Below are 18906 nucleotides of genomic sequence, written 5' to 3' on the forward strand. Positions count from 1 at the left end.
TCTGTGGCCATTTCCTTCTGATGTGGGCTCAGCTGCAGAGGAATAGAAGACAGACACCATTTGGATTTGAGTTTCCTCAGAAGAAGTTGTCATATCCTCTGTGCAGGAGGGGATCTGGAAGAGAGCAAGACCTTGTCTGCCTTTTCTCCTTTGCTCATGATTCCTTTGCTCCTGATTCTTTTCTTTGGCTGCTCCCATGTCTTTGCCATAGAAACAGCCACAGGAGATGAAAACTTATGGTTCCTAATTACTCTACTGGAACTTCACTCTCCTCATTCCAGGCAGCATTGTCTGGAAATGCAAATGTTTCAAGGCAGCAAGGACAGCACTGTCAGCCTAGACCCTCCTGCATGCAGCCTCACTGTTGGTCATGTGTTCTTTCATTAGTTTAGAGCACTCCAAGGGAGATGTCTTCTGGTACTTGCCCCAAAAAACTTTGTATTATGTATCCTTGTTACTCAATGAAAAATGGCCTTGCCTGGTATGGATGTAGCTCTTAACTTGGTTCCCCCAGAGAACCTCTGCTAACCTTGGACAGGAAACTGTCTGTGCTCCCTCTATCAAACAGATAATGTTTGCTTTCTCTCATGCACATTATCCTGTGTATTATATTCTGCAAAAAAGTCTGAGACATGACTTCTCTTTCTGTATGTGTTTTCTGCAACGTCTGTGGTAGATGTTGATCTCCAAAGTGAGTCATGCTGTTGGTGAAGGTATCACGCCACAAGCATGCATGTATTTAAGATTCAAGTATGTTGTGATAGTGAGGTTGGCTATGACTTAAGAAGCTGTTAGCTTCTGTACTTGGCAAAAGCTGTACAGTGTGCTATGGTATTAAGCAAAAAAATATACATTCTGGAGTATCACTCCTGAAAACCATTTTTGTTGCACAAATAGCAAGTGGTGATTTTGGAGCTTGAAAGAACCCTTCCTTCACTTCAACACTTATCTTCAGTTCCAGCTGCAGCTCATGATGCAGAGGCCTTAGCTGCACCCTGTGTGCTGGCCAGGGGTGAAAGTCATTCCAACAGCAGATGCAGTTCTTTTGACCCTTGTCTGAAAACTGGAAATCACTCATTTCCTGGAAAACTTGCTATACTCCAGAAAGATTAAACTGGATCTTTCCACTGCATCTAGTAAGTGTAGAGATGGAAAATATTAGGTAGTTATTTTGCATCAGGTAGCTGTGCAAGCCTGGCTCAAGTGGTGGAGGGACAAGATGTTGTCTTGTAGAGCTTTCTGACCAAGGTACAGAGGAACACTCAGGAGCAGTACTGAAGACCAATATTCCAGTTCTGGCCTTTGCATGTGAACGTCTCCTGTATGTCCTGTTTCCCTCTTGCTCAGAGCCTGTGACAAGTTAGACATTGAAGAAGGCAAAGTCAATGAGGGGAAAAGAGAAGGGGGAAAAATGATTCCTGGATTCTGGCCATCTGGAGAAGGGAAAAGGGTTTGTAACTTCTCGTGGCACCTCTTTGCAGAACAGGGGTCAGTTTTGCTTCCTGAAAGTTTCCTGGGATTGATTGCTTGCTGTGCTTTGAGGGCCAGAGATAAAAGGCACAGAGGAAGTGTCTCAGTTGTGTTACTGAGATATGGAAGTGGTTACACATGACAGCCGTGAAGAAGTTATTTCAACTCTTTGTATGTGGTTTCTCTTTCAGCTGCAGAAGCTGAGATGGCCCAAGTGTGAGAACAGGGCTTGTGGCTTTGGTGTGCTGACTGACTGTAGTGGAGGTCAGTTTGGGAGCACAAAGAAGCAACAATATGGGCCAAGGGATTGTTTTATTTCACTATGGACAGAAAGGAAACTCAATAATGTAGGGGAGGCATTTACTTTCCTCCTTGCCAGAACTAGGTTTGAGATTCCTCCTGCAGACTTTTCTTGGCAAACTGAGGATTCCACTGTCTTCAGTGTCATCCACTTTTGCTGAGCCCTTGACAAATGCTCAGCCACTTGGACATGCAGTTTTTGCTTCCGTGGCAAACAGATCTTTGAGAATTTGATGCAAGAGCATGAGATGAGTTATCTCTGAGAAGCACCATGTGTTAAGTTGCTATATGTCTTGGACAATGTTTTGATGAGCTGGAAGCACTTTCAACTTCTGGAATATTGCAATTCAGTTACAAATCAAATTTTAATAACTTCACATTTTGAGCCCCTGGGGAAAAAAAAAAAGAAGACTTAGTAGGAGTCCCATGAGAAGATTTTAACATAAACTGGTGTGTGAAATGAATGAAGGGCAAGGGCCTGCTGTACACAGGCTCCTGAAAACATCCAGTCTTTTCTTTGTTGTTTTAGCTGAATCTGATACATCGAATAATGAAAGAAGTTTGGAGGAGATACCAGCTTCATTCCTGCGTCTTCTGCTTGTGAGCAAGTCGTTTGTTAAAGTTTTCAGCTTGCCTTTTAAAATATGGGCATAATGATTTTGATCTTCAAGAGTACCACTGGTTTGAACAGTTGCTGCTTATGCTGCTGTGAATGTCAATGTAACTGTCACCTATTGTTCCTAATGACCCTGCTGGCCCTCTCTAAATTATTTTAAATATTAAATATTTTAAATTATATTAACCAAACATTTCTACAGCTGGAGTTTAAAGTTACTGAGTTTATAGTGGTCTAAGCTGGGTAATGGGTGTTAAACACCTACAAAAGCCAGGTCCCTTATACCAGCACCCTTCCATCTGTTGCTGTTGATTCCAGGTGCTGCTGAGAGATTTGTAAATATGCAGCAGTGGGGGGAGGAGGTGGGGACACCAGAGCGACTTTTTGTGGCAGCACTGGGCAGCTGGTGCTGTTGGGTGACAGACACCTCAGTAAACAAGGCAGCATCTCATGGCACTTCACCCCAAATGCAGGCATTTAGTGCACATGTAGTACAGCAAATTGACCATCTCTCCAGCAGAGTGTGGGCACCTCAGGTTCTAAATATGTTCCTACGTCATTAACTACAGTGACAAAAGAGGAAGTGCAGGAGAGTTTGCGGTGTTCCACATCATGAGTCGGATTCTGGAAGCAGCAAATGGCATGTGCATGCCTTTACCTCCTGGTAAGTCCTATGTTTTGCTGTTTTAATCATAACTGAGGAGAGCAACGCTATAAATTCCTCCCCTGAGAGCACTAGTTGCAACATGTGCCAAGTTAGCTGTGGCAGTATTGAAATCTAGTCAAGACAGTTACAGAGGTGAAGGCCTTTGACAAACATGTGCAAGTGAAATTAAGCAAAACTAAATAGTTTTTAGAAACAGAGACAACAAAACAGAGGTTTCCAGTGGAGTGCTTGGGTGCAATCTTACCTTAGAACTAAGATTTAGATTCCTTTCATTTCTATATGTTTTTAGAAAACTGGAGTTCAGTGTCTAGAGCCACAAGGGAAAATTCCTACCATGGAGCAAAAAGAGTGTTTTTTCTCATGCTGTTGCCCTGCTAATATTTTTTCAGTTTTATCCTGAAAGGATTACCTCCAGCCTTGATAGAAAAGTTGGTTTCGATAGTAGAATTTGATTTCCCAGACCAACTCGTAATCACTTATGGTCTTTTCAAAGCACTTGCTTATTTTTGTTAGGGAAAGACTTCTTAACATCTTAATGCTTTCTGATTCTGATTGACTCTCTCTAGTTTGTATTTCCTGATCTGTCTTCAGTCTTTGAAACTGTTTTTGGTATGAGTTGTCCCTTAGTCCATGTGGGCACAAATGCTGCCATGCAGTTATGTCATGTGATAACAAGACCATTGTCTGGCTGATGTTTAATGAGAAACTGAAGTGTTAACAGAGCTGTGGGAGTGTGTGGGTGGCAGCCATGTATGGAGGGTGGTGAGGCCTCAGGTTTTGATTAATTAGGAGGAAAGAAAGATATAAAAGACAAATTAATAGAACAATTCAGATATGAGGCAACAGCTTGGAGATGTTTAGTGACTCTGTATGACTTTAATGACTGTTTTCAGTCCCCTTGGCTTTTTTCTTTCTGAGGGGATTGTACTTGAGAGGACTTAAAGGATGCCTAAGTAAGACTAAATGTCTTGATAAACTGATTTCTTCACCAACTAGAAACAGTCAGAAGTTAAGGGGAGTGATGGCTTTAGCTAGAGTAATGCCAGTCTTTAATAGAGACTTAGGAAAAAAACTCCTATATTGTACCAAACAAGTTTGTCTCTTTCATAGGTTTTCACACTCTGCACTTGGGTCTTGGTGTTCGTTGTCTCCCTCTGCACACCCTCCTGCACTATATTGATATTGGAGTCTTACAATTGACAGAAACGTGTGTCAGGAAATTGCTGAAAGGTACAGTGAGCATCAAGTGTTTCATTTGTTACCAGCCAGCTAATGGGGAGTGTTGTCCTTCAAGCCACTCAACTTGGACACAGGATTTATTGCCCAGGACACTCAGCTGTCCTTAGAGTGTTGTTTCAGTGAGGGCTGTAGATGATGGTGTTGCCTACCTGAAAGGGCTCAGACTGCATGATTGGCCTTATCGTAGTACACAAAGAAATATCTGTTTGGAGAGAATTTGAGTTTATAGCTTTTCCACTTGGGACTTCTTAGAAAAGCAAATACTAAAGGTCATAATAGAATTTATTGGGAAATTTGTATGACTATGGAAGTGCACACCTATGTGTGAGGAAATTCGTCTGCTATCCAGTCCTCAGCTTTTGCTTTAATTATGTTTGGAACAAGAGGAACAGGCCTGTCAGTCTGACCTCAGGGCCAGGGAAGGTCATGGAGCAGATCAATCCAAATGCTATCACGAGGCATATGCAGAGCAACCAGGGGATCAGGCCCAGCCAGCACAGGTTTGTGAAAAATAGGTGCTGCTTGACCAACCTGATCTCCTTCTGTGACCGGTGACATGCTTAGTGGATGAGGGAAAGGCTGTAGGTATTGTCTACCTCGACTTTAGTAAAATATTTTGTACCATTTTCCACATCATTCTCCTGGAGAAACTGGCTGCTCATGGCCTGGACAGGTGCCCTGTATGCTGGGTAAAAACTGTCTGGTCAGCCAGGCCCAGAAAGTGGTGGGGAATGCAGTTATATCCAGCTGGCCACCAGTGGGGTTCCCCAGGGCTCAGTATGGGGCCAGGCCTGCTTAATATCTTTGTTAGCAGTTTGGACAAGGGGATCAAGTGCATCACCTGTGAGTTCGCAGATGACATTGAAAATTGAAATTTTCAATTCATTACAGAGGTGATATTTATTCAGAATATTTTCAATGACAGTTGAAAGTTTGTTATGCAGTTACTGATTGTTTGGTTTGTTTTTTTGCCTGTTTCTTATAGATCTGGATGACACTGAACAGAATGAAAAGCTGAAATTAAGTATTGTCATGAGGCTTCCTGAGGTAACTAATGACTTTGGATGTAATTTCTGGGACTTTTGAATTGATAGGAAGTTCCTCCTTGTGTGTAGGATCAAGCCAATGGAAGACTTGGCTGTGATTCAAATAGAGCCTGATTCAAATATAACCTGAACATCCACAGTTTCTCCATCTGCTGCTCCTGGTTGTAGGATACCCTGATAACTTAAATTATAGATTTGTCCATAGTCTTTTACAGTGTCTCCATGACCCTACAGGAGTCAACAAGACTCTGCTGAGTACTTGTGTGCATAAAGCAATGAGGGTTTAGTGGGGTTTAAAGGGGATTTATCGGGTTTTTGTTTGGGTGTTCTAGCATCCACAGAGCCTTTCTCACTTGTGACCTCTGTATTTGCTTCTATACACTTTATCAAATATGTTCAGTACAGTAAAAGCTGTGAAATCTGATATACCACAGCTCTGTGGAGGAAACTGAGTTATAAGATCTCCCCTCAGTGAAATCTCTCAGCCTCACCCATCAGTGACTTCTGTAGCTACACAGTAATTAGTTAGAGCTAATAACTGGTGCTTCATAAAAAGTTCCAGCAGAATGGGAGATAGACTTCTCCCCTTTTGCTCTTAGTGCACACCACAGGACTGCAGGGGAAGCACATCTCAGTGGGCAGAGGAACACCAGGGATCCCCCTCGGGGAGTGCCAGGCTTTTCTCAACATAAATTGCCCATTGTTTGCTCATTAAGGGCTGTTACATATAGTTCAAATGGCCAGAAGTGCCACTTGGGTGTTCCTCTAACAAAGGCTTCTTTATTTGGCAGCAGTTTTGAGAAGGGGTAGAGGAGGAGAACTCCACAGGATGTCCTTTGTCCTCTGTGTCTTGTTTTGGGCCTGGGCTGGAGAGCTGGGGTCAGCCCCTGGCCTGTGGGTGGGGAACACCATTCCAGCCGCGCTCTGACGAAGGCTGAGTTGGGAGAGCTGCAGGGAACGGGTACTGTTGGCTGCACACAGTAGACTCAGTGCCTTATTGTATCTATTTACAGCTTTGGGAAAAAATGCAGGGAGTAGTTTGTTTGCCAAAAAGGTCACTTTGGAGTGACTCAGGCTATTTTGAGCAGGTTACATTCAGTAGATGACTTCAGTTCCATCAGAAGCAAGGATTTAAGCACCACTGAAACTGTACAGCATTTACTCAGATAAACCCCTACAGCAGTCTGCATTGCAGTACAGCTGAAAGGGAGGGGGGAAGATCTAGATAGGGAAAATATCAGAAAGTGGAGCTGATTTCACAGTATGTTCCTATTCTTTTGCTTGTTGGTTAGAACTGGAAGCTTTGGGAAACCTGGTTTTGAATCTCTTGCCTCTGGGAATGTGAGTCAATGTTATCAGTTTCCAGGATGATGACCTGAATAATGGGATCTTAACTGCGTTCCCAATATATCTCCTTGTTGACATTTGGCTTGTGTAAGATTCCTGAGGCTGAGCTTAAAGGAAGCCCTGTCCTGAATGGAGCCTTGAGGAATGGGGTATCTACATTATTCTTTGGGGAAATAATAGATACAAAACAGAGTCACAGTAAAAGATAAGTGGTCATTTTAAGCCTCAGTTGATATTTAAGTACACATGCCAAATGGGACAGTGGCACTGGGACAGACGGATTGAGCTGAGTATTGAGCAGTGAGGTTTTGATTTCCCACATTTTGGAATGTGGAAATCTTTTAGTTATTGGCTATGAAAGGAAGGCTCCATGGCTACAGATGATGACATCTTGGCTTCTGTCATCACTGTGGGAAAGCAAAGCATCTGTGTTACAGCCTGGATTTTGTTTCAGGTCTTTTTCTGCTTTTCCTCCTCCTAAGCTTCCACTGTCCTGTGTTTATCTTCTCAGGTTTTTGGGTTTTGTTTTTTGCTTACTAGGCTCTTGGTCAGAAGGTCCGCCAGTTTTGGAATCATCCCATAAATGCAAATATAATTGCACGGAAATATGTTAAAGTTTTGCTTGAGAACCTGGGGAACAGGCAGGTAAGACCACAGAGGCCTTTTTTTTCATCTTGTGCTTTGACAGTGTTGAGATTGCTGAGCTTTCTTTAGACTGTAACACACTAATGAAACACTGAAACTTGGTACTGTGCAACTTGGAGAGCTAACCTGCAGTGTTCTACCTTACAGTGCAGCAGGTCTGTCCCTGAGAGATTCTCAGTCCCTGTGGAGTTTTTGCCACTGAACTACCTGACGAGTATGTTGACAGAGATAGAGAATCAAGGTAATGTTAATTCTGTATTTTGGAAGACCAGCAATCGTTACTCTTTGATGCTCACTTAGATGTATCCTGACTATATTGACATAACTTAGTTCTAAAACTCCAGTGATGTCTGAACACATAGGTTTGGTTGTCTTTCTGCTGATAGGAAGTGCCAGGGGACTTCTTCACGGCATATCCTTTCATCCAAATCCTCTTTGTGGTGGATCCAGACAGCAAACCTGCATTTTTCAGAACCCATGTAGTAAAATGTGCTTGGTGTACAGCATGGTGGTAGCTGTTGTGTGTTCAAATGGGGAGAGAGCGGTTTGGTCCTTATTGATGTTCCTTGTGGTCGCTAAGAGGCAGCCAAAATCAGATTTTCCACCTTAGAAAAGAGTACCCATATCCCTGGATTCAGAGCTATTCTGAAGTACCAGACATTTTTCCTTGCCAAGCCGTTCATTTTTGGGAAGCACCGTTCCCATCGATGAGGGTCTTTGCTTCATCCAGCTAATGTGAGCACCCAGAGGTTTTGAATTCTGCTGAACAAGCAAGGTGCCTAGGGGAGAGATTACTAGCTGTGCCTGTACCAGTAAGCAAATTATAGTCAGGATAAGGACCTGAAGGCTAAACTGAGACTGTCCAAGTATGGGTATGTCCATTTGAAGAGGAAAAAAGAGTTAAACCATATAGCAATATATGACCATGGGCCCTAGGCCATCTTATGCACTAGCACTAACACAGCCATTGTGCTTTAATCTTGGTTTGGATCTCCAGTGTAGAATTGGTTTGGAAATCCCTAGCAGCCTCCAGAGATGGTTTAGCTTCCCCCTGTGTGGGTTATCATTTACTAACATCCCACTAATGGGACAGTTTTTGCCATGGGTGAGCATCCAAAGGACACCACTGAAAGCTGTAGGTATTTTGGGTACATGAAAACACAGTTCTGTCTATTACCCATTATCTTTTGGTACTATAGATGAAGATGTTTAATAGACTGCAGGACTGTAAGTGTATAGGAGCATGTAAAATTTTGTAAATACTTTCTCACCATGTTTTTCTAGGTGTGCATCCATATGAAAAACAAGACCATGTTAATGCAAGATTTGTAGAGGAAATGGCACTCAAGCACACTATGACATTTTTGGGCCTCAGATATTCATGAAACGTTGTGCTGTTGAAGAAGTCTGTTGAACTGTGGTGCTTGTGTAAAAGTATTCACTTAAATGCCATGTTGTTTCCCAAATCACCTGCAGTTTTGGGTAGCTGCTGGTGCTGACATGAGCTACTCAAAACAATGTTTGGTCCAACATACTAAGGTTGAAATTACTGACTTCTAGATAAATCCTTGAGAAATGCATTTGACACAAACCCAAGTTTGAAATGTATCTATGGTTTCATTTTGAAGTCGTCAAGTAAGTGGAATGACAGTGGGTATCAAAACATGCTGTGAAAATTGGTATTAATGGCACATATTTTAACAATATAATCCTGGAAAAGGCAGTCCAGTTGTACAGAAACAAGAACCAGTAACTGTTTACTCAGATTAATAAAAGGAATTCTTGGTGTGATTATGTAAAGCAGGTAAGAATAACAAATCAGTTTTGTGTCAGGCATCAGTAATGATGTATTCTTTCCTTTTAGTGGTCATCAGTTACCTTATAGTACTTCTGCCTCTGGAGCTGCATTGTAATATTTTCAGTTTTTTAATTAACACAAAATATCATCTCCTTAAAGTGCATGTGATAGATTTTGTTGTGGGTTTTTTGTCTGTTGGTTTTGAGGTTTTTTTAAAGATATATATAAAATATTGTAAGCAATACAGGATAAGAACAGAGCTTTTGAAATTTATCTTAGCATTATCTTGGACAGAGTTTTACATAATTCTTTCTTACAACTTCTAGTGTTACAGTTCAAACCTCAGCTTCAGAAAGAAGCTTAGGGAGGCTGTTTTTCCTTTGTTTTCAACTTTTATTTGTACATTACTGAGCCAGTATTGTTTGTTCTTTTGTTTTAAGTTCTGAACTGTGATATTAATTTAAAATGGTAATAGTGGTTTGCTATGCAGAGAAAATTGTCAAGTTCTGCCATGCAGGATTTTCTGCAGTCTTTACTGGATTTTACAACAACTCTACAAAATTTCAGCCTATTAAACTAGAGAAACTCATTAACAATTTGATAAATTTTGGAGGTTTTGAATAATAACCTCTGATATTTTCTCTTAGTTTCCACTGATGCTTCCTCTTCCTTACCACTGAAATAAAAAGATCTGGTTCCTGGAAGTGACTCTGCAAGTTCATGGTCACTCTCTTGTCCTTGCCATCAGTGAAGCTTTAGCTTTCTCAGTGACTGCATAGTGAGAAGGAATATTTTTCTGAATATAATTAGAATTTCTCTGGGAAGTGTAAACTCCAGACTTAGACTGCAGAAAGTCATGTTGCTGTGTAAGTGGTGGCCACTTTGTTCATATTATATTAATAAGAGAAGATTTTCTAGCCTTTTCTTTTTAATGAAATGTATTACAACATATCCTCAGATGCAATAAAACTCTATCTGGAAAAAAAAAAGACATAGCATGATGACCACTAACTTTTCTTAACACTTTAAAATACTGCACTCCATTTGGGATACCAGGAGAAGAGGCTTTGGATCACCGACTAGTTAACTGTGCTTCTGGCATGAAAAAATACTTTGTTTTCAATATGGAATTTGGCTGAACACTAACAGACATTCCTTCAGTGCAGTGTAAATGCTGCTGACCCTTAGGATTCAGCAGCTAGAATGGCTTCTCCTGCTTCAGGTGCTGTCTGTTGAGGTTTCAGATGGCTGTGCAGCAGATTTGCTGAAATGTCTCCGATCTGAACTGGATTCACTTGGTCTGAGAGGAGCCACAGCACCATGGGGCCTTGGGAATGGGGGACTCTGTTTCTCATCTGGGATAGAGGTGGTTGGGCATTGTTGAGCTGTTGTGTGGGCATGGCCAGGCACTGCATCTTGTTCCTCCTCTGTAGGGTCCTGTCAGAGAAACACAGTGTGATCACATGCTTTAGAACTCCAGTGCTCTCCTGAGCCAATGTACAGAATCTGTCACAAAGGAAACACCATTAGTCTAATCCTTGGCAAGCCAGGAAAGCTGGAGGGGTATTAAAAGCATGAGGTTTTGACCATGTAGATGGGAGTTTGTCCTTTTAAACAGTTGACAGTTTGTGCCTGTCATGCTTTCATTATTTGTGAAGAAAACAGATTAGAGGAACTTTTAAAAGCCATAATAATTGTAGACAGAACGTCTCAGGAACAATTCTGTTCCTGAATACAGTTACTGCAGTGAGCTTTTATGCACAGCACTGAAAGGAAACTGAGTCACAGCATGAGGAGAAGGGTCAATGACAGGGAAGATTCTTATTCTAAACCATTATTATTCTGTAGGAGCTCTCTGCTCTGGGATCACTGACTGTCTCAAGGACAGAGGCAGCATCCAGCAGGGTAGGGTTTGAAGCACTATTTGATGTGCTGCCCTGCCTATCCTCAGTGTCTTGCCGAGCAATCTGATTTCTTGCTGCTTCTGATCTGATGCTCATTGCATCCGTTATGTGGGAGATGCTAAACTTATTTCTCCTGAATACCACATCCCACCTTTTGCAGCTTTACCTTGAAATCCAGTGGAAAGCAGTATTCCACTGATGGCTGCCTCACCCATCAGCCACAACATGGTCACACAAACTACTTTAATAATCCAAGGTGACATTTTTAGTATATGATCTCCTAAAGACTGAATAACCCGCTCTAAGCAGTGTTGCCAGACTAAAGCTCCACAAACATACTTTAGGAGTTGTCTCTGTCTGTACCATGATCTGCACCAGCTCCTGGAGCTCCATGTTTGCTGGTGAGCAGCTCCACATGGAGCCAGCACAGCTCTTTTGGAAAGAACAGTTAAGAGTAGTGAAGGGATGGGGCTGAACACCAAATTGCAACGCGTGACAAAAACTTACTTCAGCTCTGTCTTCAGCTGCTGCTTTGTGTGTCTTGTCACTGCCTAGGATCTTCAACCATTCCTTTTCTGTTTCCTTAGAAGGGGGGAGACCTTGACTTATCCTCCATGAAGCAGTCATCACAAATTGTTCTTTTTCTCTCATTTCCTGCTGAAGTTGAACGACAAGTGATTGCCTCATGGTCAACTCTGCAATAAGAGCCCTCCTCTCCTTGGTTTTGTCCTTTATCTTCCTCTGCAGTTCACTTATCTGAAATTCAAAACAGCTGCATTGTAGTTAGGGTTTCCTTTTAGGCACTTACTGGGCATGACACTTAGGTCAGCATTAGGTGTCTGAAAACAAGTTCAACTTGACAAGGTTTTAAATATGTATGGAACATACTTGAAAATTACTTAATTTCTGTAAGCACTTGGAACCACACAAATTGGCAGCTAAGGAAGTCAGATTTACTCCAATACAAGACACAGAAAAGCACATTTGTCGTTGCCTCTTGCCCTTTTCAGCTGGACAGCAATATTCCCCCTGCCCTCAAAGGCCCAGGACCCCAATTCTCTTTGAGTTTATGCATGGTTAACTTTGTAATAAAGGTGAAATAAGGCCAACTCTTATAAGATAATTTAATGATAATACAGATGCAGAGGGGCTGTGGGTTGTGGCATTATCCTCTCAAGGGACACAACTGAAAAGGAATGTGACAGGAATCCTTGAGTCTGACTGGAGTGGTTTAAAAAAACCCAACAAAACTTAAATACTCTTTAAGTGACTAATAGGGAATTGGGAGAGTCAGAGTACTTGTGAATGTAACTTTTGGCATGCTGCCATTGTTACAGTAGTTCATTAGCCCATGGCCATCATTTCACAAACACATGACCAGGATATTTCTCCGTCTGTGGAAAATGAAAGATTGATAATAAAAAATCTGTTTCGTTTTAAGCCTTTCTGCCTGCCAAACCTAACACCTAACAAAAGAAAAGAAATCAATGCTGGCCTTGTTTTACATTAATTACTTAGCATTTTTTTTCTGCCTTTCCCTCAGCTCTGATCTATTTGCAGCTTTTTCATTAGGAACCTGGGAGCTGGGAGCATTTTTGGTCTTTCACAAACAATATTACTGGCAGTTAAAAGGAAATAGCTGTCATTGTATAAAAATAACTATTGAAAATGATGTTTCCTGTGTGATTCTCCCTACCTAAATAGCAAAGGAACTTTGAGCCAGGTACCAAGTTCATCTTAGTGTATGTTGGAGTAGAATTTACCTGGCCTTTCTTTATATCTTTTTAGCCTTTGACATGTTTGTTGTTAAGTACACGAGGATTCTACAAAGTTTCTAAGCATCTACTTCAGAAAGAACTAATCCTATATTTTTGTGAAAGGTACCAATTATGGTGCAATTTTCTTTTTGAGAGAAAGTGCATTTGCCTAGTGGTTTTGATGTTATCTATATTATTGCTACTATGCATGTTTATAATTTCTGAAGAATAGCTTATGACTTGCCTATCAACGTTTCCAACCACTCTTGTAATTTGCAAGTGAATCACCTCTTGCCTAGATATTATTTCATACTGTATAGGTTTTCAAGCAGAGTGTGCAGTGCACTCCTTACCCTTCTAGCGAACAGCAGCATGTCCTGCTTCCGATTCTCTGCCTCGGCACGGATTCTGTCCGTCATTTCGGAAATGGACTCGCAAAGAAATTCCTTCTGCATCAACTTCTGCTCCTTTTGCAGCAGCTCTGCTTCCAGCTGCAGCAAGGAGGAGGACACAGGGTGTAAGGAAATGATAGGGGAAGGTGCAGCACAAGGTGTTCTTTGATTGCTTTGAGCTGCTGAAGTAATTCCAAAAAAACCCAAACACTTTCACTATCAGTTTTCTCAAAATTTTCACCCTCTCTGCCAAGTATCAGGCCCAAGTTGGCTCAGTTGGTTACTGTCAGTCATACAATTCTTCTATATCAGACAGGGCCCTTTTTGGGGTAGGGCTTACACTATTGTTACTGCCTTGTTATGCTTTTTTTGAAAGCAATGGGGGTTTTTTGTAGTGATTTTTTTTTTTAATGTTCTGGTTCCTTGAGTCACACCATAATGGGAAGGTTTCAGTTCTTGCTTTGTACACCTTTTCCCTCCTGATGCTAAAAAAAAAAGTATGGGCTCCATAAACTAACAAAACAAATACAACTACAATGACTTTAATTCCCAAGGCGATTGAAATAGGTGTTTAAACTTATGGGTCCAAGAAGCCCTGCTTTTTAATGTGCAGGCTGGTGAGAGCAGGCTGTGTTGTGGCCTGCTTGGCTATGCAGAGCTCCCTCCAGTCAAGGAATATGGGACAGTAAGGCAAAAAGCTCATGTAATACAAGCAGCAGTGTTCAGGTTATGTCCTTACAAACTTGATTTCAAAAGGACATGAGTATGTGCTGCTCTGACTTTGCTGCTGCTGCCCGAACACCTTCACAGCCCTGTGTGAATCGCCCCAACACTAAACACAGTGGGAGGAGTTTTGTGTCTCTATAAATGGAACAGACAAAAACATATAAGAAAATGCCATGTCTGCTCATTCCATTCCTTTACCTTCTTCCCTGCCTCATATAGAGGGCTCTGAAATTGGCTTCTGATTGGACCTAATGCTTCCCTCCGAAGTCTCTCAGGGCAGTCCTGGGCTGGCCTGGCTGCTGCTTCCACCTGTTTGGTGGCTCCCTGTTCAGCAGGGAAGCAGAGCAGTAGAGCCCAGCCCTGACAAGGTGGGCTGTTTGATTCTGTGTCACACAGGCAGACTCTGTTAAGAGGGTGGCAGGTCTGCCTCCCACTCACAACCCGTGTGTCCTGGTGGAACAGCTCACGTCCAGTTGCCAAAGACTGACAACTGTTAGCAGTTTATTGTTCTGCATTTTTCTCCCTCTGCTGCTCTCCTTAGTGAGGTGGGTGTGCACTGAAGTGCCAACAGTGCGAATGGACTGGTTAGCAGAGGATGCAGTAGAGCCAGGTGTACCGCACAGAGCTCCCCCTCCCCAGCCTCTGCTGGAAGAAGTCAAAATGCCCCACATCCAGTTGACCTGAAAAGCAGACACTAGGCTGGAGTTCACAATAGCCAATCATAATTATTTAAATTCCTCTTACAGAAAGTTTATTTTAAAAATAAAAGACACAATTTGCATTTTATAAAAGCGGTCAAGCACAGCAGGGTAGTTTATGATGTGAGAAGTGATGTTACCTGTTCAGTCTTTTTTAGCAGTTCAGGTGCAGATGGGTCCTTCCCTCCCATTTCATGCCTTCTGCTTTCATTTGTGGCATCATCAAAAATTTTCTCCAGCTGTTTAATCTTTTCCCTGCACTGGGAATACTAAGAAACAAAAAGCCACAATAGTTATTTGTTCCCACCAAACTCATCCCCATACCTTGGTCCGTAGACTTCAACAGACAAGTTTCCTTGTTCTGGGAAGGAGGGAGGGTGACACAGAAAATGATGAGCCCTTTTAAATTTTTATTTTAAAAGGGAACCGCAGTGTGACAGTTGCAGAATGGAGGAAAACCTGCTGTCTGACAGAAATTGAGTTCCACCTGAGGTCCTCAGGCTATGGTTTTTTTATCCTCAGTAATACAATAGAAAGTCCTGCTTCCCCACGGGTTAGTGCTGAAGGTCTCATCCCTACAGGCATCCAAGTTTTCTACACTGAGTTCCCAGGCACATGTCCTGAAGTGACTCAGCGGTGACACTGAGCAATGTGGTACCCCAGGGACTCATAGAGGCAGGTGTTCCCTGACCTTTCTGATGTGAGACCTTCCCATGGAATAACACTTCCCAGAATATGCTAGATGGACATCCAGGCTCCACGTAAATCCTCGCTGAAGGAGTGACTGGGGCCATTTTTTCATGTTTGGACTTGCAAGACTGACAATGGTGAGGTCGTGTGCTCTGATAAGCACCTGGCCATCTGTCAGTGAGTTGTCACTGCAACCTTGAGCTATTAGCACTGATATAACACTACTCAGGTATAAATGTTAACCATCCACTGCAGCTGATGATTGATTAAGGAAATAAGTGGTCACTGGCTCTCAAAGTTATGAACAGTCACCAGAATATAAAGTAAATGTTTAGATGTTGCTGGGATGGGGTTTGTTCCTGGAAGTTAACAACTCATATATAACTAGAAAAGGGAAAACTTACAGGACTTCTCAGATGTCAACGGAACAGTACCAGAACAATTTTTCTAGTAAAAAAGCACCACACAGCTCATTCCTGTACACTTTGTCTAAAAGCAGGTAAAAACTTTGAATGACTGTAATGAACAATTTCCTCAGCAAACCATGATTTAGAACATAACTAATGTACTGAAAGATATATTTTAATTATAAACAACTAAAACTCAAGCCCAAAAATACACAGAGTAGAGGAATGCAAAAGTAGGGGCAACACAGCAGGATGCAGCTATGCTTCCAGTGATCTTTCTTATCTGGGGCCAAATTTCTCATCCACTAACTCAGGGGAAAATACCTTTTTGAAGGCAGTGGCACCTTAATGAGATTAGGGCAGGAAAATTTTGCAGGACTGAATAGTTAATTTAGAGAAGGACTATTGCAACAAAACCACCGTCCAAAAATCCATTAAAAAATCCATAAAAAGTTTCATGTTAAATCTAAATACTAGGCTCGCTTTCAAATGCAATATGAATTCGAAGTGGTCAGATGCAAGACTTTATCTGAGTTCTAAAATATTCTAAGTCTTAAAATGAAAAAAAAAATCCTTCCTTTCTTGGAGTGGATTTGATACAGGGTATAGGAAAAGGCTCTAGAAGAGCAGCTTTTCTATGTTGGATTGTAATCTGTCAGGAGGGATGGTTGAAGGATGCCCACACAAGAGGGAACATATGCCTAGACTGGTCTGAAAAAGTGGACATCCAGCGCTTATTTTTGACATCTCAGAGACAGTAGGTGAGGTATGTACAGCACTAGGAAAGGGCAAATATCAGACTTATTTTCAAAAGTGAGGGGAAAAGGAGCTATGGAACCACAGATAACTTGCCTTCACTTTCTGAAGAATCAATCTGGAACACATCATTAAGTCTCCTTTGTTGGTGTCAAGAAAAGAAAAAGGGCAGGAATAACAGCCAAGAGAGGTGTGTCGAGTCATGTCAAACCAGACCGATGTCCTATTATGATGATTTCACAAGTGTATGGATGACAAATAGTAGGTATCATATTGATACATCTTGATTTTTATATAGCTTTAATATTGTCTCATATGTGATTCTCACAAACAAGCAAAGGAAATGGGTTCTTGATGAAAATATATGGTAAATACCTCATCGGCAGTATAAGGTTAAGCTCAGAGAGACTGCAAGTGTTTTTTGGAGAAGATTCAAATTCAAAATTACCTTAGTCTGAAAAAAGGTCTGAACTAAAAAGAAAATATTAAATAAAAAATGCAAGTTGCTACATGTAGGCAGGAAAAGTTGCCTGTACAAACACAGAATCAAAGTCAATTGGTTGGATGCCCTTTTTTAAAAATGGGTCTGGTTGTTACATACATTTACGTGAAGATGAATCTCTGTCGTGTCAAGAAAAGCTGCCATAATACCTGGACACATAAGCAGGAAAGTAACTTGCAAGATGCCTGAATGAATCCTTTCACTCTCAGCCACTACACACTGTACCTCAGGACAAATAAAGACCATATTGCCAAAAATAAAAGAAATGTAGAAAAATAGTGATCTAAGAAAATCTATAAGGGCTGATTGAAAGAAACAAGGCTGTGTAGCCTAGCAAAAGGATGGGACAGGAACATGGTTAACTTCCTTCCAGTAACAGGAAACGTTGCAGAAAGGAAAAGAACGGTCTGCTTGTCATGTCCCTGATGTACAGAATACAAATCAATATTCTTACACTGCAGAAAGAAAGATCCAGGCTAAAGGTCAAGAAAATCTTTCCACTGTTAAGGAAGAACTGGGATAACTTGCTGGGGAAACAGGTTTCCCAGTGGTGGCTTGAAAGCACAGCTTAGCCCCCTCAGGAATGACAGGCAATCTGATGCTGGCATAGGAGCAGGTAGCAGATAAACTCTTTGTCTGTCTACTAGTCCCATTATTTTATGCCTATGGTGATGTAGCCTGGAGATTTTCATGGGATTGTATTAAAACCTGGACAAATGTTGTTGCCAAATGCCTCAAATAAACTGACAGTCCTTGTACATTAGCTGAACTCTGAGGCATGAAAGTCCCATCTACAGCACCATGACAGCTCAGCAGGTCTAGATGTTGGACTAATTAATGGTTGATGCTAAGTATTTCTCACTGATGCATGAAGGCAGATTAGTTTTTATGGGTCACTTCAAGCAGCAGGAACAACCCCTTGATGTGCAGTCCCAATTAAAAGTTACATAGTTTTATGCCCAGAGAAAATCACCTTACAAACTCACCAGGTACATTTTTTGTGTCAGATAAAGGAAGTACCTGTAAATATTTCTATTTTTAAATCTTTATATTGATAGTAAGAAACCTACCTAGTCCATGTTACTAGCACTTGTTTAGAAGAGGTCTGGTCTTGCTTCAGAGAAGGGGTTTTTTTGGCTAAACTATTCACTGATGTTTCACTCTTTGTGGAAATAGGCAGCTTCTGATGAAAAGTCTACAAGCGGAACATACATTACTTGGATGATTAAGCAGCTCATGTGGAATATGAAGCTGCTCAGGTGAAGTGTTTGTTCTTGCTGAATTGGCACCCAGCCCTGATCTGTGCTTTTCACCTTCCCAGCTGCTGAGATTATGGGTCAGTTTCTGCAGCCTGTAAATATTTCTGATTTTAATTCTTTACATTTGTAGTAACGAAATACCTAGTCCATGTTACTAGCACTTGCTTCAAGGAGATCTGATGTTGCTTAAGACTGAAGGAGACAGGAAGGGTAGGAAAAGGGAAGGAGAAAATTTAAGAGGCACAGATAGAGGATTCAGCCTGCCCATATCAGATGGTCTAAATTTTATTTAAATTGTAGATGACTTTTAGAGAATCACAGAATCACAAAATCAATTAGGTTGGAAAAACCTCTGAGGTTATTGAGTCCAAGCTATGACTGAACACCACCATGTCAAGTAGACCATGGCACCATCATGTCGTCTTTCCTTAAACACCTGCAGGGATGGTGAGTCCACCACCTCCCTGGGCAGCCCATTCCAATATCTAATCACCCTTTCTGTGAAGAATTTCTTCCTTCTTCTATGAGTCAAAGTTTCCCATTCCATTGATGGGCAGAGGTAGATGCCTTGAGCATAAAGACCTCCTGGAGAAATATTGTGCTCCCTACATAAGGTTATCAGGATTTCCCTCTGGAGGCAAAGACACACAATTCTTTCCATTAATAAAGAGACCTTGTTCACTTATC

The 18906-nt window shown here is 41.5% G+C and overlaps 2 protein-coding genes across 7 annotated transcripts in view; one reads left to right on the forward strand and one right to left on the reverse strand.

Moving 5' to 3' along the window:
- LOC113992575 (gamma-secretase activating protein) overlaps nucleotides 1-10111 on the forward strand; it is a 44369-nt gene extending 34258 nt beyond the window's left edge. For 2 of the 3 annotated variants that reach the window (XM_027730009.2, XM_027730008.2), the window contains 7 exons: nucleotides 2300-2370; nucleotides 2956-3050; nucleotides 4164-4283; nucleotides 5278-5339; nucleotides 7226-7330; nucleotides 7478-7571; nucleotides 8615-10111. In XM_027730009.2, coding sequence (XP_027585810.1) covers nucleotides 2300-2370; nucleotides 2956-3050; nucleotides 4164-4283; nucleotides 5278-5339; nucleotides 7226-7330; nucleotides 7478-7571; nucleotides 8615-8715 — 648 coding nt within the window. In that variant the 3' untranslated portion in view covers nucleotides 8716-10111. Of the gene's footprint in view, nucleotides 1-1661; nucleotides 2075-2299; nucleotides 2371-2955; nucleotides 3051-4163; nucleotides 4284-5277; nucleotides 5340-7225; nucleotides 7331-7477; nucleotides 7572-8614 lie in introns of those variants that run through there. The other variant, XM_039383525.1, reaches the window with a different exon arrangement.
- Nucleotides 8996-18906, reverse strand: part of CCDC146 (coiled-coil domain containing 146) — a 42399-nt gene continuing 32488 nt past the window's right edge. For all 4 annotated transcript variants that reach the window (XM_039383524.1, XM_039383523.1, XM_027730003.2 and 1 more), the window contains 4 exons: nucleotides 14746-14874; nucleotides 13143-13280; nucleotides 11540-11788; nucleotides 8996-10565 (listed from right to left, as the gene is read on the reverse strand). In XM_039383524.1, the coding sequence (XP_039239458.1) occupies nucleotides 10347-10565; nucleotides 11540-11788; nucleotides 13143-13280; nucleotides 14746-14874 (735 nt within the window). In that variant the 3' untranslated portion in view covers nucleotides 8996-10346. The remainder of the gene's footprint in view (nucleotides 10566-11539; nucleotides 11789-13142; nucleotides 13281-14745; nucleotides 14875-18906) is intronic.

Source organism: Pipra filicauda, unplaced genomic scaffold (genome assembly GCF_003945595.2).
Source record: "Pipra filicauda isolate LSUMZ 115617 unplaced genomic scaffold, ASM394559v2 scaffold314_size1190085_pilon, whole genome shotgun sequence".
Lineage (NCBI taxonomy): Eukaryota > Metazoa > Chordata > Aves > Passeriformes > Pipridae > Pipra > Pipra filicauda.